General features: G+C 30.3%; 1 protein-coding gene, 1 long non-coding RNA gene and 1 pseudogene across 2 annotated transcripts; 1 reads left to right on the top strand and 2 right to left on the bottom strand.

Moving 5' to 3' along the window:
* Positions 1-5,411: 5,411 nt before the first annotated feature.
* On the bottom strand, positions 5,412-19,630 carry LOC128283431 (uncharacterized). Its single transcript, XR_008273774.1, has 3 exons — positions 19,542-19,630; positions 6,281-6,362; positions 5,412-5,627 (listed from the first exon to the last, which is right to left on the bottom strand). It is a non-coding gene; the product is annotated as an uncharacterized LOC128283431 (long non-coding RNA).
* A 2,597-nt stretch (positions 19,631-22,227) lies between these two features.
* LOC108472381 (protein DMR6-LIKE OXYGENASE 1-like) lies at positions 22,228-25,063 on the top strand (annotated as a pseudogene).
* Positions 24,724-26,276, bottom strand: LOC108472505 (protein CURVATURE THYLAKOID 1B, chloroplastic). The gene is made up of 6 exons (XM_017774043.2): positions 25,826-26,276; positions 25,626-25,747; positions 25,460-25,546; positions 25,294-25,356; positions 25,177-25,214; positions 24,724-25,062 (listed from the first exon to the last, which is right to left on the bottom strand). The coding sequence occupies exons 1-6, from the start codon at positions 25,992-25,994 to the stop codon at positions 25,005-25,007; spliced, it is 537 nt and encodes a 178-aa protein (XP_017629532.1). The 5' UTR covers positions 25,995-26,276; the 3' UTR covers positions 24,724-25,004.
* Between the last annotated feature and the right edge of the window lie 1,042 nt (positions 26,277-27,318).

The raw sequence follows: 27,318 nt of genomic DNA, 5'->3' as shown, positions 1-27,318 counted from the left end.
GTGTTTGATTGAAGAGATCAATTCTAAATTTAAGTGTACGAGATAAATCTATTGACTTGATTCTAACTTGTTCTCTCTTCTTTTCTATTACTTTTTCACTTTTACTCAAAAGAAAATTTTCTTATTTTAAAAAGGAATGTAAGGAATATAACATCATGCCTCTCAAAAGACCACTAACCCAATATATTTTACCCTGTTCCTGGGTATTACTTTATTATTTTCTCATTTCCACTTCACATATAATTTCTATATCTTTGGTTTTCTTTTTCCAATTCCAGTTCTCACCCACAAAATACTATCCTCGAGGTTTATCACTTTTAATTTAAGTCAGACCAGTTCAATATTATCAAAATTTATCAATACTGATAGTTGCGTCCAACTAAGTTTTTGTACTATCTTGCAGCACTTTCTTCCATACGATAATTTTGTTTGTCAAGGGATGAACAATTTTACTCAACACTTCGATGGCTTCGTCACCCTCCATCCAATTCATTCAAATTGAAATCAATCATTCATGCACTTTGTTGGTAAGTCGAAAACTACCAACCCCAAATGACATATTGTGAACTGTAAACTCACCACTCCCTTCCAGTTGGTTGGTAGATACAAATTGAACAGATGACGCGTGCTCTGGATGACGAAAGCATCATGACGTTATCCCTTGAAGGAGAAAGGTGGGCAACCCTTTCGTAGTTCGTAAAACGTAAGCACTGATGCAAAACCCTCATTTGTTTTTTATTGGGAATTTCAGTTGGTAAGTAATGGCTTTTGTCAGAGCCATTATGGACTTTTTCCCTGTATCGATCTTCCTACTCTCTCCACAATGCATTTCGCCATTCACATTACACAACTGAAATCATATCAAAACAATTCCGTCACTATAAAGATAGAGGATATCCAAGTTAACAAGTGGCTTGGGAGCTGCCGAGCAGGCTATGAATCCCTATTCGTTGTCATGGTCGACATGCATCATGCATGTGTTCGGTTCTTGTTCATTCATTGCTTAAAAATGGTATGAATTTTAGAATTCATGTGTAGAACGTGTTGGATGCAAACAAAATCGGGTTTACCAATATCTCAAAACGAAACGAAACCGCCCAACTTTTAAGACTTATGACTACTGATCATAAACAAATAAAGCTATATCTCTTTAGAAAATTACAATGACAAGATTTTTTAGGTATAAAGCGTTGTACCTAAACTCGTAAGACTTCTGGGCAAAAAGAAAAGAAAGAAAAAAAACTCGAAGACTTGTACAAATGAAGATTGTTGTTTAATTTGAACATTCTGAGTTTCCACTATTATCATTATACTACTTTTCTCAACGTTTCCTTAAAATAAAATATCTAAAAATTATAAAAGTATAAACACATGACACATAAATAAGATTTTACAAATTTTATGTTGGAAGAATATTTCCAAAATAAAAGAAAGATAAATTGACCGGAATTACAATATTAGAAAATTCAAAAATAAATTAGAGATACATCACTTCGATTAAAAGTGTTGAAATTTGCATTTTAGTTTTGCTATCATCAAGAAAATTTGACGATGAACTCTAGTTAATAAAGAAATAACTGTCAAAAGACTCACCATATCAATGATGTATAAAAAATCAAGTCTTAGATAATTTATCATCCTTCATTTTAATTTTACAAACACTATCACTATACTTTATCATGATGAGTTGTTTGGAGAATAATTCTTAATAAATCTTACAACATCTTTACTTTAACAAGTTTCATAAAAAAATTAAAAACCAAAATTACCATTATTTAGTGGACAAAATTGGAGGATATCATTGACGATTGACATTACCATCGGCAAAAACAATTAACTTGAAAAATTTGAGAATAAAACTTTTTGGTGAGCAAATTTTGTAACATTGAATGTATTTTTAAGAGTAATGAATCTACTTTTGTCAACGTTGAAATGTTGGTAATGTCAAGATTTCTAATTTGTTCGAATAATTTTCTTCTTAGGCCGTTGATAAAAATTGCTGTCATTGAATAAAAGAGCAAAAAATTAAAGCTTTTCTTTAATCAAAATTTGATAATGAAAGTTTTGTTTTACCATCAAATTAAATATTCATAAATGACTAAGTATTTTGAAAATAAATTTGGACCAATTCTATATTTGTATGTTATATTTTATTTTTACTAAAATAATTAAAAGTTAAGTAATTAGTGGAGTTTTAACTCACTTCAATCAATTAAAAAATTATAATATATTTTTCAAGATATTATAAATAGAATCAAAATTAAAAGCACCATTAAACGATAATTGGTGAAAATAAATTCAGATGCTAATAATTTTGATCAAGTATGAAAGTTTTCGATTGTTCCAATTATGTATAAAAAAATCAGATAACCGATACATGATTTATATTAATCCAACATCTATAGTTTTTAAACTAAATTGTATTAGTTGTATTTGAAAGTGTTTTTGTTATTTTATATATAGAAATATGCATAATAAGATTTTCAACTCATACATTTTAGTTTTTCATTTTATACTTTATTATTCAACAAAAACCTAATTAATTATCTATACTATTACTAAAATCTTTAATTGATTTAGTGTTGCAAGTTAATCGGGCACCAACTCGATTAGGAAATTACAAAATGACCTTTCATTTTTAAAATAAGGTATATTGTTCAAGGGTACTTTAGTTTTTTAATTAAAAACAATATAAATATACATATGGTAAGATTTAAATCGATGCTAATTACAGTAGAAAAACTCTAAATTCACCATTCAACCAAAATATTTATTTTAATTTACTTCTATACTATTAATAAAACTACCTCAACCAGTCACCAACTCAATTATAAAGTTATAGGATATTCTTCCGTTATTAAAATAAGTAATATTATTTAAGAGTATTTTATTTTTTCACTTAAAAAAACATATGTATAAAATGACCAATTGAATTAATAAAATATTTAATTTACCACTAAACTAAAACTTTCTTTTAATATTTTTATACATTTTAATTTTATTATTCACATTTTATTACTTCCATTAGTTGTATATCTATAATATTAATAAAACTCCTTCTTGAGTTAATGTCACCCTCAACCGGATCACCAACTCAATTAGAAAATTACAGAATGTCCTTTCATAATTAAAATAAGTAATATTGTTTAAGGGTATTTTCATCTTTTCACTTTAAAAACAAAAAAAGATATGCATATTGTGGTATATGAACCCACATCAATTGCATTAATAAAGCTTTATTTTAGACATTTTTATACATTTTAATTCTATTGTGCACATTTTATTACTTTCAACGATTATATATATATATATATAAATGTTAATAATATACTTGATTGAGTTGTGTCACAAGTTAACTCGACACTGACTCAAAATTGATGACAACACCATGATAAATAATTTAATTTAATTTTTTTCGTTTTAATAATGTAAATATTTCATGTGTTATTGTTAATTCGTTTCAAACCATACATTTCATTAATTATTGTATGTTATTTTTAAACAGATATTTGTGTTCTAAGTTTGTGGTTTCCACACACATATACGTGATAGAATTTCTAGTATATTTTAATTTTGTTATGCACATTTTATTACTTCTATCAATTGTATATCTATACTATTTATTTTAGCCTTTCACTGAGTTGGTGTCACCCCCTAATCGAGTCCCGACTTAGTTACGGAACTGTCAAAAAAACATTTAATTTGCAAAGTAAAATATGATTATGGGTATTTTTGTTTTTTATTTTAGTATCATATATATTCGATGTGTTATTATTAATTAGTTTTAAAATCATACTTCTTTTTTATCATTTATTGTATTTTATTTTTAAGCATACATATGTATTCTAAATACATGATTTCTACAAAGACACTCGTATGGTAAGATTTTTAATTTATATAAACTTTTTAAATATATATATATAATTATATTTTTTGAAATAAACTATTTGTTTTCAATTTACAATAGTTACAAAATGAAGTTTTCTTAAATACCACCTCCAACCAAATCATCTACTCTTATTTTGTAACTTTGCTCTTTAGAGACAATTAAAAGTGGGCAAATTTCGATTTGATTCGGAAAATGAAAAAATTTTTCGAATTTTGAATTATTCAAATCAAATTAATCAAGTTAATCAAATCAACCTGAAATTTTTTTCGAATTTCGAGTTTAAATAAAGTTGAATTTTCGAATTTAAATAATTCCCATAATTCAAATAAATCAAATATCAACCCTTTTTACTTTTCCTCCAAAAAATTGTACTTTCCCAAACCCCCCAAAAAAATTTCTTTTACTTTCCCCCCACAACTTTTACTTCCCCCAAACCCTAAAAACATTTTTTCCTTTTGTTTTCCCCTAAAACTTTTACTTCCTTTCAATCCCCAAAATTTTTTTTTTTGAATTTATGTTTACTATTTACATTATTGAATTAAATTTCACATTTTATATTATTTATATTATTGAATTGGTTAATCATACTGAATCTTTATCATTTTCTGTTAAAATTAAATTATTGATAATATCATCAAATATTTGTATTAAAATTTTCGGTTGATATCAATTTCACATTTTATTTTTAGGATAACTTTTATTAAAAAAATCACATTTTTTACAGTTAATATATATTTTGAAACAACTAAGCAAACAAAGAAGCTAACTCGTATATAAAAAGATTAATAAATAAATTATGAGAGAATCAAAGTTAATAAAAAATTTAATTACGGCGAACAAACTTGATTACAGTGGTGGCAGTGACTACAAGTATCCAAAGTCATTTTTTTAAGTTAGCTCGAACAAATATATTGTAACGCCCCCTTTACTCGATACCGTCACCGGAGTCGAGCACGAGGCATTACTAAACTTATTTGAGCACTTAAACAAATTCAAACAATTTATATCACACTTTCCAGACAAGCTGTCCAACTGCGTTACAGATGCAAAAAAAATCATATCTCGAGTTACAAAACTCGAAATCCAAATCCGTAAATTTTCCCCAAATCTAGGCTCATATATCTACTTACTAATTTTTTTCTAGAATTTTTGATTGGGCCAATTAGTACAGTTTATTAGTTGAAGTCTCCCCTGTTTCAGGGTTCGGCTGCTCTGACCCCTGTTCACTACGAACCAAATTTCTCCATGTACAGAATTCAAATAACCAATACGTTTATTTCTATTAAAAATAGACTCAATAAGGAATCCATACATATATAGTATGACTCCTAATTAATTGTTTACAATTTTAATGATTTTACAAATCAGAACAGGGAGTTCAAAATCACTCTGACCTTGTCTCACAAAATTCAAATATCTCCTGATATGAAAGCCTTTTGCTTACACCGTTTCTTCTATGTGAAACTAGATTCAATAAGATTTAATTTCATATTTTACTTAACCTCTAATTAGATTTTCATGATTTATGGTAAATTTTCAAACTCAAACTACTGCTACTAACCAAAAACTGCTTTAGTACAAAATGTTGTTAACTAGTTTATAACATCTTTACTTCATTTCATTTAAACTCTATACATGCCATATAAATCTTCAAACATAAAACAAAAGCTACCGGAATTGATCTGGATAGTGTGCTTTGTTGTGTTGATCCGATCTACCCACTTCACTTCAAGTCAATCTACATAAAAATATTAAACACACACAAGTAAGCTTATTGAAGCTTAGTAAGTTCATAGGTTAAAAGTAATGCTTACCAAACATAATATTTCCAAACAATACCAAAACATTTACTAAAGTTTCTGCGATTCACAACCATTGTTATAATAATTCACATAGTTGAGCTCAACAATAATGACTACTCAATCTCTTTCATTTGGATCACTTCTCTTTATTTCTTATAATCAAATTAGGAAACAGCTTACGAAATTGAGTACGTCGTTGCTCAATGCCACGATTCACAACTCAGTATGGTTTTCCTCATTGAAATACCATACCTACATTTTTCAACTCGGTATGGGAAATGTCATACCTACATTTCTTAACTCAAGATGGATTTGATAATACCATACCTACATTTCACATTTCAAGTATGGATAATACCATACCTACATTTCACACTTTGCCATGGAACAACCATGGTCTTATCCGTCAATTCATCACACGTTACGATACTGAACGCATTTAATCCTGCGTTTTTCCTAATTTGCATTTCCACATTTATTCTTTCATTAACAAAATCTACACAATCCCACAACAAATTCGTATATAATAACACATTATAAACTTCAATCATTCACAAATAAACATCTAAATTCAACCATATGAACTTACCCGGCTAATTTGTAGAAGATATTGAAATTTAGGGACTATTCCGCAACTTTTTCTTTTCCTCGTTCTTCTTTGGATTCTTGATCTATAATATAAAATATTTCTACTCATTAGCATTTATTTGATTTCTATTTCACTTCACAATTTATGCTGTTCAAATTTTGAAATTGCACTTTTACCCCAAAATTTACAGTTTTCACAATTTAGTCCCTGCTCAATTTACCCATCAATTGAACTAATTTTTCTCAATTAACACTTTATTTTATCATTATAAACTATTTCAAAACCTTTTATATTCTGAATTTCAACAGCAACCTTCAATTCACAACTTTTTCACAATTAGGTCCTAAATATCATTTCCTATCAAAATCACTTAATAAAACCACCTTAATATGAAATTATAACTTAAATTTCATAATAATTCATCATAAAATTCCCTTATCCATCCAGGGTAACTTCCAATTTCACCCATAAAATCAAAAACTAATGAATTCTACAAGTGGACCTAATTGTAAAAGTCATAAAACATAAAATTATCAAGAAAAGCAAGAATTAAACTCACATGATGTAAAAATATGAAAAACCAGCTTTCTCCAGACCTTCTATGGCGTTTTCGCTGAGAAAATATGAAGAAATGTCTAGATTTTTCAATTACATCATTATTTAACTATTAACTTTTATCTATTTCCAATTTTGCCCTTGTTCACATTGTTTTCTTGCTTATTTCATACCCAAACCGTCCAGCCATTAACCTTTGGGTCTAATTGCTCTTTAAATCCATCTTTTAAATACTTAAGCTATTTACTCACAATTTAACAAATTTTGTGCTATTTTCAATTTAGTCCTTTTAATTAATTAGCCATCCAAACGTTAAAATTTTCTAACGAAACTTTAATACTAACTCAATGACACTCCATAAATATTTATAAAAATATTTATAGCTCGATTTTCAACTTTGAGGTCTCGATACCTCATTTTGACCCGCTTGACCTAATAAATTCTTTTAATTCACTAATTTCACCATTTCACAAATTCTTCTAAATTCTTACTTGACTCATAAATATTAAATTACTATCTTGTTCAATCTTATTTGTCGAATTTAGTGATCTCAAATCACCATTTCCGACACCACTGAAAATTAGGTCGTTACAACTCTCCCCTTTAAAAATTTCGTCCTCGAAATTTGTTACTTGAAAATAGATTTGGATACTGTGATCTCATTGACTCCTCTGTTTCCCAGGTTGCCTCCTCCATACCATGTCGATGCCATAATACTTTAACCAATGGTACTCTTTTGTTCTGCAATTCCTTAACTTCACGAGCCAAAATCTTCACTGGTTCTTCTGAATAAGTCATATCTGGTTGAAGCTCAATTTCAGTATGGGGAATTACGTGTGAAGGATCTGACCTATACTGCCTTAGCATAGACACATGAAACACATTATGAATCTTCTCAAGTTCCGGAGGTAAAGCCAAACGATAAGCCACAGGACCAACCCTTTCCACAATTTCATATAGCCCTATGAATCTCGGACTTAATTTTCCCTTTTTACCAAATCGTAACACCCTTTTCCATGGTGAAACTTTTAAAAATACTCGATCACCCACTGCATATTCTATGTCTCTTCGTTTTAAATCCGCATATGACTTCTGACGATCTGAAGCAGCTTTTAGACTATCTCGAATAATCCGGACTTTCTCTTCGGTTTCTCGAATCAAATCAACCCCAACTATTTTTGATTCACTCAATTCAGACCAACACAATGGAGTCTTGCATTTTCTACCATAAAGAGCCTCAAATGGTGTCATTTTATACTAGACTGATAGCTATTGTTGTAAGCAAACTCACCAACAGTAAATACCTTTCCCAACTGTCACCAAACTCGAGTATACAACATCTTAACATATCTTCTAAAATTTGAATCACTCGCCCGATTGTCCATCTGTTTGAGGATGAAATGTCAGTACTAAAATTCAATCTGGTGCCTAAGGCTTCTTGCAATTTATTCCAAAATCTTGAAGTAAACCTCGGATCCCGTGCGAAATGATAGATATTGGAACTCCATATAGTCTCACAATCTCGACACATACAATTCGCTAACTTATTAAGTGAAAAATGCATTCGACCGAATAAAGTGTCTGACTTTGTCAATCTATCAACAATCACCCATATCGAATCTTTCTTTCTTGGAGTCACAGCAATCCGACACAAAATCCATTGAAATATGCTCCCACTTCCATTCAGAATCATAATGGGTTGTAATAAACCCGTTGGCACTTGATGCTCGCTTTAACTTGCGGCAAATCAAACATTTTGCAATAAATTAAAAATTTCTCTTTCATACCAGCCACCAATATGTCTTTTTAGATCACCATACATTTTGTACTACCCGGATGAATAGAATACATACTATTATGTGCTTCGAAAGAATATCATTCTTTAAATCGAATTATTTGGAACACAAATCTTATTATGATAGCGCAATATACCTTCATCATCAATCTTGAACTCGAATCTAAATTATCCCGAACCATTTGCCGTTTCAAGACCAATTTTGGATCTTCATTCTGCACTTCGAATTTGTTGAAGAAACATTGGTTTTACCTTCAATTCTACTAATACAACACCTTCTTCATTAAGAGCCAAATGAGCATTCATTGCTGAAGTGCAAACAAGGATGACTTTCGACTCAAGGCATCAAGAACTACATTAGCTTTCCTGGATGATAGTCAATAACCAAATCATAGTCTTTCAAAGAACTCTAACCACCGTCTCTCTCTTAAGTTCGGTTCCTTCGAGTCATTAAGTATTTCAAACTTTTGTGATCCGTATACATATAACACTTCTCACCATATAAATAGTGTCTCCAAATTTTTAAGGCAAAAACAATTGCATTAACTTAAGATCATGTGTAGGGTAATTCTTTTAATGTGGTTTTAATTGCCGTGAAGCATAAGCCACCACTTTTCCCGATTGCATTAACACACAACCCAAACCACTTAAAGATGCATCATCAGACACAACATACGGTATACGATTCGGTTGAGTTAAGACCGAGCTTCATTAACATTTTCTTTAATCGATCAAAGCTCTGCGACATTTATCGACCACATAAACTCAACATTCTTCTGTAATAAACGAGTCATTGGTGAAGCAATCATGGAAAAATTCTTTACAAAACGGCGATAGTATCCTCGCTAATCCCGAAAACTTCGCACTTCAGTTACATTCTTCGGTGTTTTCCAATTCACCACCGCCAAACTTTACTTGGATCCACACGAATTCCTTCACCGATATAATATGACCCGAAATCCAACCTCATGAAGCCAAAACTCACATTTACTAAATTTCGCATATAACTGCTTTTTCTCTCAAAGTCGTAGTACAATTCTCAAGTCTTTGTGCATGTTCGGATTTTGTCTTTGAATAGACCAATATGTCATCAATAAATACCACCACAAATCTATCCAAATAAGACTGAAAAATTGATTCATTAAATCCATAAATGCAGCAGGGCATTCGTTAAACCAAAAGGCATTACCAAAAATTCGTAGTGACCATACCGAGTTCAAAAGCGCCTTTGGCATATCACACTCTTTAACCTTCATGATAATACCGGATCTAAGGTCTATTTTTGAGAACACCTGCAAAGACCTTTCAATTGATCAAACAAATCATCAATACGAGGTAATGGATATTTATTTTAATTGTTACCTTATTCAACCGCTCAGTAATCAATACACAATCGCAACGAACCATCTTTCTTTTTCACAAATAAGACAAAGTGCGCCCAAGGTGATGTACTCGGTCGATGAACCCTTTATCCAATAACTCTTGCAACTGTGTCTTCAACTCTTTTAACTCAATGGTGCCATTCTATACGGTGTTATTGATATTGAGCTGTATCGGAATTACATCAATTGTGAATTCAACCTCACGATCCGGGGTAAACCGGTAATTCCATGAAACACATCAAGAAACTCATTAACAATCGACAATTGTTCCATCTTCAATTCGAACCCGAGTATAAAGAATATAAGCTAAAATGCTTCATTACCTTTCGAATCAATTTTCGAAATGTAAAGTGAAATAATTCTGACATCATTCTTTTTATCCCCAAACTCAGCTGAAACTATTTCCCCTGTCTGACATTTTAAATCAATCCGTTTTTCTCTACAATTCACTATGGCATCGTGTTCAATCAACCAATCCATTCCAAGAATAACATCAAATTCTCGGAAAGGTAACAACATTAAATCAGCAGAGAATTCACAACCTTGTATTTTCAGTGGACAATTCCGACATATTAAATTAACCAACACACTTTGCCCTAGTGGATTAGTGACTTGCAATTCAAGGTCAGTGGACTCAACAGTCATTTTCTTTTCTGACACTAATGCAGTGCAAATATATGAATGTGTAGATCCAGGATCAATTAAAGCATACACAGAATCATCAAAAAGATAGAAATTACCAGCTATCACATCTGGAGCAGAAGCTTCTTCCCTTGCGGGATAGCATATGTACGTCAGGTACTCTTGTCTCGATCGAGTGCAGATCTCTCGTTCCGAATGAATAGTCCCAGAGCACTACTTTGACCGAACGTTTACCTTTCGAGGAGTATTTGCTTGCTTCTCCCTTGTTCTCTATCTTCTTTAATAATTGAGGATAATCCCGAATAAAATGATCAGTTCCACCACATTTATAGCAAGCTCAGCTCTTCCCCAACACTCACCAATATGAAATCTACCACAATTTTACATCTAAGTCTCGGAATATTTTGCACACTACTAGCACTAGCTGCTGGTTTCTTAGTTACTCCGACATCTTGTTGAGTCGTTTTACTTTTATTCGATCGTTCGGATTATAACAGTCGACCGAATCATCTCGAACTTTTTGGCGGAAAAGTCGAAGTTGATCTAGAGAAACTTCTTTTGTATACCTCTTTACCTCTTCTTTCTCTTTGCATCTTTCATTATACACTTTTTCCATCTTTTGAGCTCGATCGACGAATCACAAATTCCGAATCTCTGTACCTCCAATCATCATTCGATTTCATCATTAAGCCCTTCTTCAAATCTAATGCACATTTCTTTCTCTGTCGGTACAACATCCCGAGCATATCTCTTGAGATACACAAATTCTCTTTCATATTCGCCATTGTTTTATTCCCTTGTCGAAGATCAAGAAATTCTCTCTTCTTCTTATCTAAATATCTCTTTCCCACATACTTCTTCTTAAATTCGTTTTGGAAGAATTCCCAGGTAAGTTTATCTACAGGTACCACTGCCTCAATGGTTTCCCACCAATTACACGCTTCTTCTTTCAATAGCGAAACTGCACATCCCAAATAGTCTTCCGGAGAACACATCATCTGTTTAAAAACTCTCTCCAAACTCTTTAACCAATACTCTGCTTTAACCGGATCATCGTCCGATCTCCCTCGAAATTCTTCAGCTCCAAACTTTCTGAGTTTTTCAATTGGTGTTCTTTTGCTAGATTCATCTATTAAAGAATGAGCAACCGGGGTTGTAACTGGTGGTACAGTAGGGGGAGGAGGAGGTTGTTGTGCCTGACTTCTTCCTTGTATTGTTTCATGATACCACTGATTCATTAATCCGTAAATCATATTTTTAAGTTCTTCCTCTCTCATCAAAGAAATCGGACATTACCACTGTTCCTCGCTCGTAAGTCTGTATTCTACTATTAACTTCCTCTTCCTAACTAGCACCATTGGGTCTATCAGACATCTTTACAATCTATAACAAAAATTAGTAATTAGATCGGATCATTCACATCACACTATCACAGATTTATATGGCATGTATTTTTAAACACTTTACACATCAAATTCGTTCTGAGAATCGAGTAAACCAAAGCTCTGATACCAATAAATGTAACGCCCCCTTTACTCGATACCGTCACCGGAGTCGAGCACGAGGCATTACTAAACTTATTTGAGCACTTAAACAAATTCAAACAATTTATATCACACTTTCCAGACAAGCTGTCCAACTGCATTACAGATGCAAAAAAAATCATATCTCGAGTTACAAAACTCGAAATCCAAATCTGTAAATTTTCCCCAAATCTAGGCTCATATATCTACTTACTAATTTTTTTCTAGAATTTTTGATTAGGCCAATTAGTACAGTTTATTAGTTGAAGTCTCCCCTGTTTCAGGGTTCGGCTGCTCTGACCCCTGTTCACTACGAACCAAATTTCTCCATGTACAGAATTCAAATAACCAATACGTTTATTTCTATTAAAAATAAGCTCAATAAGGAATCCATACATATATAGTATGACTCCTAATTAATTGTTTACAATTTTTAATGATTTTTACAAATCAGAACAGAGGAGTTCAAAATCACTCGACCTTGTCTCACAAAAATTCAAATATCTCCGATATGAAAGCCTTTTGCTTACACCGTTTCTTCTATGTGAAACTAGATTCAATAAGATTTAATTTCATATTTTACTTAACCTCTAATTAGATTTTCATGATTTATGGTAAATTTTCAAACTCAAACTACTGCTACTAACCAAAAACTGCTTTAGTACAAAATGTTGTTAACTAGTTTATAACATCTTTACTTCATTTCATTTAAACTCTATACATGCCATATAAATCTTCAAACATAAAACAAAAGCTATCGAATTGATCTGGATAGTGTGCTTTGTTGTGTTGATCCGATCTACCCACTTCACTTCAAGTCAATCTACATAAAAATATTAAACACACACAAGTAAGCTTATTGAAGCTTAGTAAGTTCATAGGTTAAAAGTAATGCTTACCAAACATAATATTTCCAAACAATACCAAAACATTTACTAAAGTTTCCTGCGATTCACAACCATTGTTATAATAATTCACATAGTTGAGCTCAACAAGAATAACTACTCAATCTTTTCATTTGGATCACTTCTCTTTATTTCTTATAATCAAATTAGGAAACGGCTTACGAAATTGAGTACGTCGTTGCTCAATGCCACGATTCACAACTCAGTATGGTTTTCCTCATTGAAATACCATACCTACATTTTTCAACTTCGGTATGGGAAATGCCATACCTACATTTCTTAACTCAGATGGATTTGATAATACCATACCTACATTTCACATTTCAAGATGGATAATACCATACCTACATTTCACACTTTGCCATGGAACAACCATGGTCTTATCCATCAATTCATCACACGCTACTTGCATTTAACGCACTCAATCTCGCGTTTTCCTAATTTGCATTTCCACATTTATTCTTTCATTAACAAAATCTACACAATCCCACAACAAATTCGTATATAATAACACATTATAAACTTCAATCATTCACAAATAAACATCTAAATTCAACCATATGAACTTACCCGCTAATTTGTAGAAGATATTGAAATTTAGGGACTATTCAACTTTTTCTTTTCCTCGTTCTTCTTTGGATTCTTGATCTATAATATAAAATATTTCTACTCATTAGCATTTATTTGATTTCTATTTCACTTCACAATTTATGCTGTTCAAATTTTGAAATTGCACTTTTACCCCAAAATTTATAGTTTTCACAATTTAGTCCCTGCTCAATTCACCCATCAATTGAACTAATTTTTCTCAATTAACACTTTATTTTATCATTATAAACTATTTCAAAACCTTTTATATTCTGAATTTCAACAGAAACCTTCAATTCAAAACTTTTTCACAATTAGGTCCTAAATATCATTTCCTATCAAAATCACTTAATAAAACCACCTTAATATGAAATTATAACTTAAATTTCATAATAATTCATCATAAAATTCCCTTATCCATCCAGGGTAACTTCCAATTTCACCCATAAAATCAAAAACTAATGAATTCTACAAGTGGACCTAATTGTAAAAGTCATAAAAACATAAAAATTATCAAGAAAAGCAAGAATTAAACTCACATGATGTAAAAATATGAAAACCAGCTTTCTCCAGACCTTCTATGGCGTTTTCGCTGAGAAAATATGAAGAAATGTCTAGATTTTTCAATTACATCATTATTTAACTATTAACTTTTATCTATTTCCAATTTTGCCCTTGTTCACATTGTTTTCTTGCTTATTTCATACCCAAACCGTCCAGCCATTAACCTTTGGGTCTAATTGCTCTTTAAATCCATCTTTTAAATACTTAAGCTATTTACTCACAATTTAACAAATTTTGTGCTATTTTCAATTTAGTCCTTTTAATTAATTAGCCATCCAAACGTTAAAATTTTCTAACTAAACTTTAATACTAACTCAATGACACTCCATAAATATTTATAAAATATTTATATCTCGATTTTCAACTTTGAGGTCTCGATACCTCATTTTTGACCCGTTTGACCTAATAAATTCTTTTAATTCACTAATTTCACCATTTCACAAATTCTTCTAAATTCTTACTTGACTCATAAACATTAAATTACTATCTTGTTCAATCTTATTTGTCGAATTTAGTGATCTCAAATCACCATTTCCGACACCACTGAAAATTAGGCCGTTACATATATTTGATTTGATTCGATTTGAATTCCATCTCACTCGACTCGATTCAAGAAAATTTCAAATCGAGTTATGATAATAAAATAGGATTCATTAACTCGATTAACTCAAAAAATTTTCATTCGATTCGATCGAACGCTTACCCCTCAAAATAACAAAAGAGATAATTTATTTAGATCTGTCTGTCTTAATTATTATTTCCATTTTTCAAAAAAAGAGCAAAAAATGACAAAACCCCTACCAAAATTTTAAGACTGTTATAAAATAAAGAGAGATGGGGAGAATAAAGAACAAAAAAAAAATATGAAAGCAATAGAGAATGTACTTTATTGATCAAAAGAGATGATTTACAATGCTTCATCAAATTCTTTATTTATAAGCATAAGAAGTATAAAAGAAGTAGAGATTTAATTCTAATAACTATTAGAATTTAAAGTACACCAAAATTTTATCTTGATCATGATGGACATCCACTTAATAAGATATTCATAACACTCCCCCTAAGATGTCCATTGGTAGATAATGTGCTTGTTAAAACCTTATAAGGAAAAATCCTGTGAGATAAAAATCTAATGAAGGAAAAAGAGTACACAATCTATAATATATGCATAATATGCTGCTTCATTAAAAACCTTATTAGGAAAATCCAATGGGACAAAACCTAGATTAAGGGAAAAAGAGTGCAACGCCTATTTATTCCCCCTTATGAAAACATCACATATTTTCCCATATTCTACATATTCAATCTTGAATTCTAGTTTTTAAAATGACAATTTGAATGTAATTGCTAAACATTTATATTACCATTCTTTTAAAAGTCATGAGTGAGGGAAATTTGGGGAAATATATTTTGATCTCTTCAGGAGATTCAACAATAATCATAACAAACTTTAATCATGATTCTTTTCTAAAAACACAAATAGGTATTTTGGTTCACTTTATAATCATTCTTCAACTACTATTCACTAAGTCAAATTTACCACATATGTTCAAATTATTTTAATTTATATAAATGAACAATTTATCGAGAATTTGAATATGCTTCTAGCATCCTAAATCCTTCAAGGATTTTTGTAACAATAACAATTAGACGCAAGTTAAATCTTTTATTAATTGTTAGTTTAATAATATATCTAAAGGTTATTGCATCTACTACAAAATTATATTATATCTTTTCATAACCAATGCCAAGATTTATCGAAAAACTTCATATTCTGCTTTTGTAAAACTACTTCAATTGCACCTTCACTAGCTTTATACCTTTAGATATTTGGACTACTGGCCCAAAAACTTCACGAATTTAATTGTCATTGAGTTGCGTCTTTCTATTTTGATTTATTCCATTTTTATATTTCTCAATAGATTTATTCAAGATCCTCCTTTTATTTCATTATTTCAATAATAATATTACATGCAAAATTATTGTCAACTACTTTTATTATTTGGTTCCACATTTTCTCAAATTGAGATAACTTATCGAGATTTCTTATTTTTATTATTTTTAAATTTAGTTTCAGGTACCTGAATCTGAATTTCACTTATTAGTTATGTTTTGGATTTTCATCTTTGGAACCGATCAATCTATTATTTATTTTAACTGATTGTCCTACTGGGACTTTGATTCAAATTAAAATATTAGATGATATATAACAATTGGTTTTTCTCATTAAGTTTGTAAATACATCTAACAGTTAACTTGTAATGAGTTATCCTTATTGAATCTCTGGTTCAAATTATTCTCCCCCTAACTCATTACAAGTTACTATTTCTCTCCCTCTAATGTCGGGAAAACTATCGAATCAAAATTGTAATCACAAATCATGTCATAATTGAATCTCGAATACATTCAAAACATCTAATAATATAAAGAAACTTGTAATTAATATATATTCCCAACTTTCTTTAAAGATTCACTCATATTTATCTGTTGTGGTGGAACAATTGGAATATATACAAACCTACAAAAATTTAAAGATGAGAAACATTTATCTCTTGATCAAAAACCAATTGTCATGGGAGTATTTATAACTTATTGGTTTGATGCGTACAACATATAAATAAATATAATCTCATGTTGAAATAAAAAGTTTAGTTCTCATAAGTAATGATTTAACTCTTAGTTGGAGGCATTTGATAAACAATTCAGCTAAATTATTTTGTGTGTGAACATGAGCTATAGGATGTTTAACTTTTATCCCAATTGACATGCAATAATCATTGAAAACTTGGGATGTAAACTCACCAACATTAGCAAGATGAATTGTTTTCATTACATAATCTGAAATTAATTATTTAAGCAAGCAATCTTGCAAACGACAGGTTGCAAATTGATAACACATATGTGATTATTTTGTAGATGCATCTGCTAAAATCATATAATATCAAAACTATCCACATGATGGATGAATGGGCCCATATTTGTTTCAGAAATACAAGACATTAAATCTCAACTTTAGCTAGTGAGTTTCTAATAATCAATTTTTATTGAGAACAAGCAACATATGAGAATTCTTTTAAATTAAAAAATCTTATGGTTCTTTAATAGATGTCCATATAAATTCTCAATTAATTTTCACATCATATACGATCCAAGATGGTCTAACTGGTCACGCCAAGTAGTAAACGTATTTGTATTAGTAAACTTATGGTTTACTTTAACATGTGTTTTAACTATACTAAATGGTAACAAATTAATAATTTTATCATCATTCCTTTTAATTTGTATCTACATATAAGTATTATTGTGACATTTACTACTAAAAATGTCTAAATCAATGTGAAGTCTATAATGTCACCAGGTCAATAAATATAATTTCCAAATAATTATATGCAATATTCGCTTCAGGAATATGCCAAAATATTCAAATGCCCAAAACTCTATTAATAGCAAACTTTGAGAGTGGACCTTATTTTCCAGGTGTACAACAGATACATAAGTTTCTCTCTTACAAGTTCTCGTCAATAATATTTTACCACATAATTTTAATTGAGAACTTATTCTAAATACTGTAGAGTGACACTCACAGTTTTCAAAAAAAAAACTTGCAACTTTAGGTGCATCCAACCATAATAAACTTTAGATAGAATTATCATATTCTATCGCTCATAAGTAGATATTTCACTGTCAAATATTTTGCTTTCAACCCTTTAATAGGGATGATGACAAAAGATTATCACAAAGATTATAAAATAAATATAAATTAATAACCCAATCCTTTTTTATTTGTAATACCCCATACCCGTACCTGAGACCGGGATAGGATACAAGGAATTACCGAGATTTTCAGAATAATTTCAATTAATTTATATTATTTAGTATTCATTTTCATGTTTCATGTAACATTCTTTTCACATATTCAAAAAAAATCATATAAAGTACGATACAATACTTAAATTTTCATATTTACATGCTCATGCAGGATATACGAACCTACCTGACTAAATTGCAGAAATACCAAGATTTAGGGGCATATTGGTGATTTACCATATTCCCAAATTTCACCCAATCTTAAATTGATAATTTCATTCAATTTATTAATTTAGATAATAAAACAATTCATTCCTTTCAATTTAGTCATTTTTGACATTTTTACAAAATTACCCATAAAGTTTTACTTTTATTCAATTTAGTCCTTGAGCCAAAAACATACAAATTAGCCATGCCAGCTGAATATTCATACATATTTTTCCTCCTCCTCTCCATTCCACATCCTTATTATAAACAACACACTTGTAGGTAACATTATCCATAATTTTCACTATCTACTTATGTGAATATTCAAGCTGTCCATCTGTGTCATAGTCACTAAATTATTTTTATCTTGAGCTAAAGAACTCCAAATTAAGATCCTATAATTTTCCCTGAAACTATACTCATATAACTTCTTACCATAAAAATTTCATAATTTTTGGTTGGGCCAATTAATACAGTTTATTCATTAAAGTCTCCCCTGTTCTGCTGTCTGACAGTTCCGACCCTTCTTCACTGAAAATTAATTATCTTCTTGTACAGGATTCGAATGATGTCCTCGTTTGTTTCTATTAAAAATAGACTCATTAAGGATTCTAAACATATAAATTTAAGCCCCTAATTAATTTTATCCAATTTTTTATGATTTTCCAAAGTCAGAACAGGGGAACTCGAAATCATTCTGACCTTGTCTCACAAAAGTTATTGTATCTCATGATTTACAATTCCATTGCTTACATAATTTCTTTTATAAGAAACTAGACTCAATAAGCTTTAATTTCATATTTTATTCATCTTATAATTCAATTTCTATAATTTTTGGTGATTTTTCAAAGTTAGACTACTGCTGCTGTCTAAAACAGTTTTAGTGCAAAATGTTGATTTCCATTTTGCCCCAAATTTCACAATTCATACAATTCAGTCCTTGCTCAATTAACCCTCAATTAAGATAATTTTCTAAATTAATACTTTTCTAGACATTATAAGTTATTTCATAACTATTGAAATTCAGAATTTCCATATGAAACTCTAACTTCAAACTCTTTTACAATTAGGTCCCAAACATTCACTTTCTATTCAATTCTTTCAATAAAATCAGCATATAAATAATTTAAAGCTCTAATTCCATGCCAAATCATCATATACTTCCAGCACATATTCATAGAAACTTTCAATTTCTTTCATAGAATCAAAAACTAATGAATTCAACAAGTGGACCTAGTTGTAAAAGTCACAAAAACATAAAAATTTCAAGGAGAAAGCAAGAATTAAACTTACATGAAGCTAGAGTATGAAAACCAGCTTGAACCCTCCTCCATGGCTGTTTTTCAGCTGATGAATATGAAGAGAAATGAAGAGAATTTTAGATATTCTAATTTGGTCCCATTTTTATTTAGCCAATTTTGGCAATTTTCCAATTTTGCCCTTGTTTCATCCATTTCCTGATTTTTCTCAGCTATTGCCGCCCAAAATATCTCCTTTAGGACTATTTTCACTTTAGGTCCTTCCTCATTTGACAATTGAGCTATTTAATCCTTCTAGCAACTTTTACACCCTTTTCAATTTAGTCCTTTTTATTTAATTAACCACCCAAACGTCAAAATTTTCTGACTAAATTTTAATACTACCTCACCAACACTCCATAAATATTTCAAAAAATATTTATGGCTTGATTTATGAAGTCGAGGTCTCGATACCTCATTCTCGACCCAATTTACCTAATTAATTCTTTTAAATCACCAAATTCACTAATTCAAAAATGCTTTTATATTCGCATTTGACTCATAGGTATTAATTTATTAAATTTTTAACTCACCCGTCGGATTTGGTGATCTCAAATCTCTATTCCCGATACCACTGAAAATTAGGCTGTTACATTATTCATATGAAGTATAATATTTTCCTCATTCACAATCTCAATATGAGATCCATTACAAAGAACTTTTAAAAGTAAAGCATTAACCATCACAAATTTTGTGCTTTTTAGATAGTGACATATTAGCTCTTCTGGAGCTTTCAACTAATTTTGTACTATCAAATATTGGAATAATATTTGTTTGTTTCAGTACCAAATAAGTTAAATATTTTCTATTTGTAATTATAGAATTCATTTCTACATTTTCATATCTTCCTTAAAGAATATTAGGATCCGTTTGTTTACATATAAAAGGTTTTACGGAAAATATTTTCTGCATTTTCCTGTGTTTGTTTCACAGAAAATAGTTTGGTCAACGGAAAATGATTTCCAAGTCAAGGTAAAATAAGCACCTTTTCTTGTAAAATGACTTACCCTTTTGAAAAGCGTTAGTCATTTTCCGGAAAAGAGCTCATCTATAGATAATTTTATTTTTATATAAAAATTAACTTAAATCAAGCTTAATATTATTATATTGATAATAAATTTTATTTTTATTTTTAAAAATATTTAAAATATTATATTTTCAATATTATTAAACATACATATTTAATTATTTATATTTAGTAGTATAATAAATTATTAATATAATAAATATAAATTATTATTTTAATAAATTATTTAAATATTTCAATTTTATTTTAATAATAAATTTTAAAATAATAATTTTAAATAATATTATTCACATATTATTAAAAATATTCAATATTAATATTTTAATAATAAATATTTATTACAATTATAAATATATTAATAATAAATGTTTTGTAATATAAAGGTTAAAATATGTTATAAGTCTATGTACAGTTCACATATTTGTAATTTTGTCTTTGTTCTTTTATTTTCAAGAATTTAGTCCATTTACTTTTCAAATTTGAAAATTAAGTCTAATTGTTGACATCGTTAATTTTTTTGTCAATTTTGTTTATGTCACATTTTAAATAAAAATATCCACTTAGTAGTCATGTAATTAATGACGTTATAATGAATCTAAATTTAACATAATATTTTTAATATATGTAAATACAATGTAAATATAAAATTATATATAAAAATAAATTCAATTAAACAATGAAAAATAAGAAAATCTTAAATATATGTTTGTTTAATTGAAAACAACTTTTATGAAATATTTTAAGAAATCTACCAAACAATGAAAATATTTTACACAGATTCATTCAAACACCAGAAAATATTTGTTTTTCCAGAAAAATAAATCATTTTTCAGAAATCATTTTCCGGAAGACATTTTCAATGAAACAAACAGAGCCTTAATAGAAACAAAATATTTAGGCATATGCCATGTGGCTAATAATCTTTTCATATCACATTGATAACAAAAGTTATCTTTACTCTTTGAAAAGTTATATTGAAAACTCTCATTGTTCTTTTATTTATTACTATGTTCCCACTTTTAGTGGTCTATGAGTATATCTTTTATTTTCTTTATGTTTACATTCACTTTGATGAAAGCAATAGGTTTACTAGGACGAACTTATAAACGTCTCAATAGATTGTTTATTTCATAATCACCATCACAAACATACGTGGATTTTAAATTAAAATCTATCTATTCATGTTGTCATGATCAGTCTCTAATTATAATAAACATGATATAATAAATAAAATATAATAAAATATATATGAAGACTTTTAACATCATCATCATCACCATGATCCATTATGAGATTGAATCTTTCAACATCTTGCAGATGAAGTTGTAAGAGTGAAAGTTTAAGATGAAAGAGGAATTGGATTTGAGGGCCGAGTTTGAAAGCTGATAACGTGTTATAAAATAAATAGAGATGAGGAAAATAAAGAACAAAAAAAATATGAAAGCAATAGAGAAGGTACTTTATTGATCAAAATGAATGATTTACAATGCTTCATTAAAGCCTCTATTTATAGGTATAAGAATTATAAAAGAAATAGATATAAGAATTATAAAAGAAATAGAGGTCTAATTTTAATAACTATTAGAATTTAAAATATACTAAATAAAATATTCATAACAAGGACATCATTTTGATGATTTCTAAGCCACAGGCCTCTATAAATTAGTTTGTTTACCATCAGCAACACCATCGCACAAATTCAACTAATTATTAGGCAAAGATAAAAACAAGTGTTATCTTCAACTTCCATTAATCCTCCAATGAAGCCGCTATTAACCGACCTTGTATCAACTGTGAGTTCCATTCCTCAAAATTTCATTCGACCTGAGTCAGATCGTCCAAACGTCGATGAGGTTACCTTTGATCATTCCATACCTCTCGTTGATCTCCAGCACTTTGATGATGGCCCCAATCGCTCTACCGTTGTCAGAGCCATCGGCGATGCCTGCCGAAATTATGGTTTCTTTCAGGTATGAATGGATATATACATATATATATATAAATGATAACTCAGTTTCTGCCTGCACTCCCAATTTACTTTTCTGTAAAGAAAAAGGGTTGAGCAGTAACGTTAATCTGTGTGAAGGTTAAAAACCATGGCGTTTCGAAAGAGGTGATCGGTAAGATGTTGCATGTCTCGAAACAATTCTTCCATTTACCGGAGAGTGAGCGATTGAAGAATTATTCTGATGACCCTATGAAGACCACGAGACTTTCTACGAGTTTTAATGTGAGAACTGAGAATGTATCAAGCTGGAGGGATTACTTGAGACTCCATTGCTACCCTTTGGAAGACTATGTTCATGAATGGCCAACCAACCCTCCATCTTTCAGGTTTCACAATATGTTTATTAATTAATTATTACCTAGATCTTCAAGGGTTTTAGTTTATATGTCGTTTTCAATTATTTCACAGAGAAGATACTTCTGAGTACTGCAAGATCACCAGAAGGCTGGCAGTGAGACTGCTTGAAGCAATATCAGAAAGCTTAGATCTAGAAAGGGATTACATCAATTCAGCACTTGGAAAGCATGCACAGCACATGGCTATCAACTACTACCCACCGTGTCCCGAGCCAGAGCTCACCTATGGGTTGCCTGTTCATGCAGATCCTAATGCTATTACCATTCTCCTTCAAGACGAGGTGCCTGGTCTGCAAGTGCTCAAAGATGGAAAGTGGATTGCTGTCAACCCCATTCCCTACACCTTCATTGTCAATATCGGTGATCAGATACAGGTTAGAGGATTACTACATATATGGGAAGTCTTAAAATTTGCCACTGCACCACTAATTAATTACCAGTTTCTTTTTATGCTTAATTGGTCATCATTATTACCAAACCTAGTACAATATAGTCATAAAGCTTAGTCAATTATACATTTTAAATGGAGAGTTTAAAAGACAGGAATTTTCTGGGAAACAATCATATGCATTTTAATATAATATTAAAGATTAATTGCACCTAACATTCCTAAATTATTGCTCAAAATTTAAATCAATTTCTAAATTTAAAAATGTTATAATTAAGTTTTCAAAATATCAATATCATATTAATTAGTTCTTTTGTCATTTTAATCGATTTATTTAGGCATTAAATGTTATTTTATATTTTACATGGATCAAATTATAAATTTGTGTGTATACTATAACATGGACATCTTAGATCTAACATTTATTTTTGAAAAAATTGTAATGTCATTAAATTTAGGAGGATATTATTTTTAACAAATAATCTTCAAACTATCTATGAAGTAGATACACAAATATTTATAATAATATCTACAGTGTTTTAGATGTTTTCCACCTCATATTTGAGTTAACATTCGCTAGCCGAAGAAAGGACCTAATTGATGGAATATTATTACTTTAAATAACGTTTACAAAAACTTTGACCTACATTTTAAATTCACTTGAAGACCCATGTAGCTTTTGTAATCACTTTTCCTCCATTTTTTATTGTAAAAGTTAAATACATGGGTGGTTGGTTTTTCAACTTGACAATCTAGAATTTTAGATGGCTATATATAAATTATGAAATTCCACAAGGTCAGCCCCAGTTGTTCCAAGTGGTTGTATAAACTAATTATGTAGATCAAATACCAGGTACTGAGCAATGATAGTTATAAAAGCGTGCTTCATTCGGGCAGTGGTGAATTGCAAGGAAGAGAGGATCTCCATTCCAACGTTCTATTGCCCATCAACCGACGCCGTGATGGGACCAGCTCCGAAACTAATCGACCCCCTCCATCATCCTCCCTTATACAGGAACTCTTCATACAGTGAATACTACCACAGCTTCTGGAAACGGGGTCTCAATTCTGAAACATGTTTAGACATGTTTAAAATTTAAGAACACCCAATCCTTCGTCTTTATGTCTTTTTAAGTACCATTATATGCGTTACCAGAAATAAAGATTTAATTCATAGTACTCCTATAGATTTAGTATTCCTACCAAATTTATATGTAACCTTGGATCCAATGTCTAAAGTGCTATTCAGAAATTTTAATCCATTGCGTGTAAGTCTCGCCTCTCGGGATTATGTGACTGAGTGCATTTTGTCTAAAGGTAGATAAGCCATCTGACATAATCTTTGCTTGAATTTATGTTTTGGGGGTATATGAATAATTGTATCTTAAGTTACTGAAATTATATCAAAATTCAAATGAAGAGGATATTAAAATCATTTCAAAAGTTTACAAAGTTATCTCAAGAAGGTGAGGGAGCAATCAAGATTCTTTTTATTCTACACATAGGGGAAAATATAAAAATATATAAGCCCACCACAAGACCACATCACATCGGTTTACTTTTGTTAGAACTTTGTACTGACAAACTGAAGCAAGTGCTGCAAGTATTGGGCTTCAGGTATATTCTCGTCTTCGCCTCATCTCAGCACCATCCTTTATTAACAACTGCCCAGTTTCCCTCTAGCTGGTTCCAAGTATTTCTTTGTATGTGTCTTTTATTTTGCTTATCAGAGCGGCCCTAAATTTTTAATTAGGATGAGAGAAAACTCATCACTAAAATGGGATTTCTTTTACAATTACATGTAAATATGTAATGCGATGAATTGGAACCAAGAGATTAAGTTGAGCTTACCTGTCTGGCTTGAAAATAAGGTTTTTGTATGCAAACCACTGCAATAAGAGAACACAAAATGCCTAAGAAAATGGGAATTTCTGAATGTAAAAGCTTTGATAATTGAGTTCAGCATACCCCAGTGTAGCCAATACCCACGACCTCGAGAAATGTGGAAACCACAGGAAGCTTATCAATTGCCTGTAACAGAGGATATCCGTTTCACTAATTTAATTGTCGGTGTTTCAACTTTTTCTAGTATAATGTTTAAGGCTTAAGACAATCTGCATATTTTGAATCTCACCGAGACCATTCCAGCAGTACCCCAGACCAAAACAAGACCTGCTACAGCAAGTGAACTCACTGCGTACTTGTCCTCAACTTTATCCCACTAAAAACCAACCACATGCGTGTGTTGTGAGAAGGTACAAAAACAGGGAAATGAACAATACGTGAGACGAGATTCTTACGGTTTCTTGTATTTTGTTGATAAACTCTGTCAGCTCAGTTGGGGTAACTTCGGTTGGAGCTTCACGCGTGGCCAAAGTCTCACCAGTGGCCATAGCCATCACATTTCGAGCAATCTTGCGACCTGCAAAAAGTGGAAAGACCATTTGGTATACTAGTTGATGCATGTCAAGTGTGTGATATAGATAGTCTATGAACTTACAGTAGGCAGTGGTCTTCCAGGGACGACTCTGGGACTGAACGGGTGGGGGAGGAAGAGTAGGAAGAGTGACACATTGTGGGGATGCAGCAGTTGGTTGACGAGGAGCTTTGGCATCCACGAGGGTGGATGAGGGTGAGATTGATAGTGAATTGGAGGAAGCTGAAGCCATGGCAACTCAACCTCTTACCAGGATGTAAACTCTCTAGTTCTGATCTGAGAGAGGCTAATGAAATGGGAAAATGATGCAATTTGGGTGGTTTGTTTAAATTTATTTATTTTTTCTGGTTTTTTGTTGTAAGAAAAAAAAATGAGATAATTCTGAAATGAGGATGTGGAGATGGTTTGTGTTGCGCGTTTGCACCCACACAACCACTCATTCAGTTGATCTAGATAGTGCTGACATGGCAGTTGGATAGGCAATTTATGGTGTTTGATTCCAATTCAGCCCTCTACTGTGCTAAAACCATTGGTGGGGTTATCTTTCAAAACAACCAAAGCTACCATTTCCAAACCCAAAATATCTTTCTTTTTTTTTTTTTGGGTTTGAGCAAAATATCTTTCCTTTAGCTCGACGATATAAGTCTTAATTTTACTTTTACTTTTGCTACCATAAAATTTCTCTGCTTTCTCATCAATCCGTTTTTGCCAAACTTAACTGGATAGTATCGACTTCATTAAATTTTTTAAAACAAATGGTTAAAATATTCAATAAGTCTCTCTATTTTTATAATTTAAAATTTCAGAAATTTAATTATTTTATTTTTAGATTTCAAATTTTAGGTATAATTATTAACATTTTTTAAAAATTTGTTAGTGTGATATTTTAAAATAAAAATACTCACTTAATAATCATATAACTAAAAAAAGATATTACAATAAACTTGAATTTAATAAAAATAATTAATAATTTTAAACAATTGAATTTATATTTTAAAATCTAATAAAGAGATTAAATTCTTAAAATAAAATATAAAAACTAAAATTTAAATTTATGGAAATTACATAAACCTAATAATATATATAAAAGTAGCAAACACGAGGATAGTAGAGATGTCCAAGCTCTAATTTGTGACGGGCGGCATTTTGTTATTTTCAGCTGCGACGTGGGGAAATGGGGATGGGTGGGAGAGAGGGGATTAAAAGAAAATAGCTAAAAAGAAAGAGAGAGTAAAGGAAGAAAAATAGCAAATTTGTTTTTCTTTCCTTCTTATTATTATTTTGTTTTAAACTTATTTGTTTTCTTTATAAATTAATAATTTTATACACATATTATCATATTTTAAGTATATTTATATATTGTGTTTGTATCATCTATTAATTTGTTTAAAACACGATCCTGTCTTCATTTTCATGATAATTCAATTTAGAAGAAATATTTTATTACATAATTTTAAACTATATACATTAAAAGGGTTAGTAGGGATGTTAATTTATTTAGAATTTGTAGCAAATTTCTTAAATTTTTTTTTAATGACAAGTTAGTTTGTGCAATC

The sequence above is a fragment of the Gossypium arboreum genome, chromosome 11, assembly GCF_025698485.1.
Source record: "Gossypium arboreum isolate Shixiya-1 chromosome 11, ASM2569848v2, whole genome shotgun sequence".
NCBI classification, from domain to species: Eukaryota; Viridiplantae; Streptophyta; class Magnoliopsida; order Malvales; family Malvaceae; genus Gossypium; species Gossypium arboreum.
Note: the sequence above shows the minus strand (reverse complement) of the source record. Positions and strands in the feature narration are given on the sequence as shown.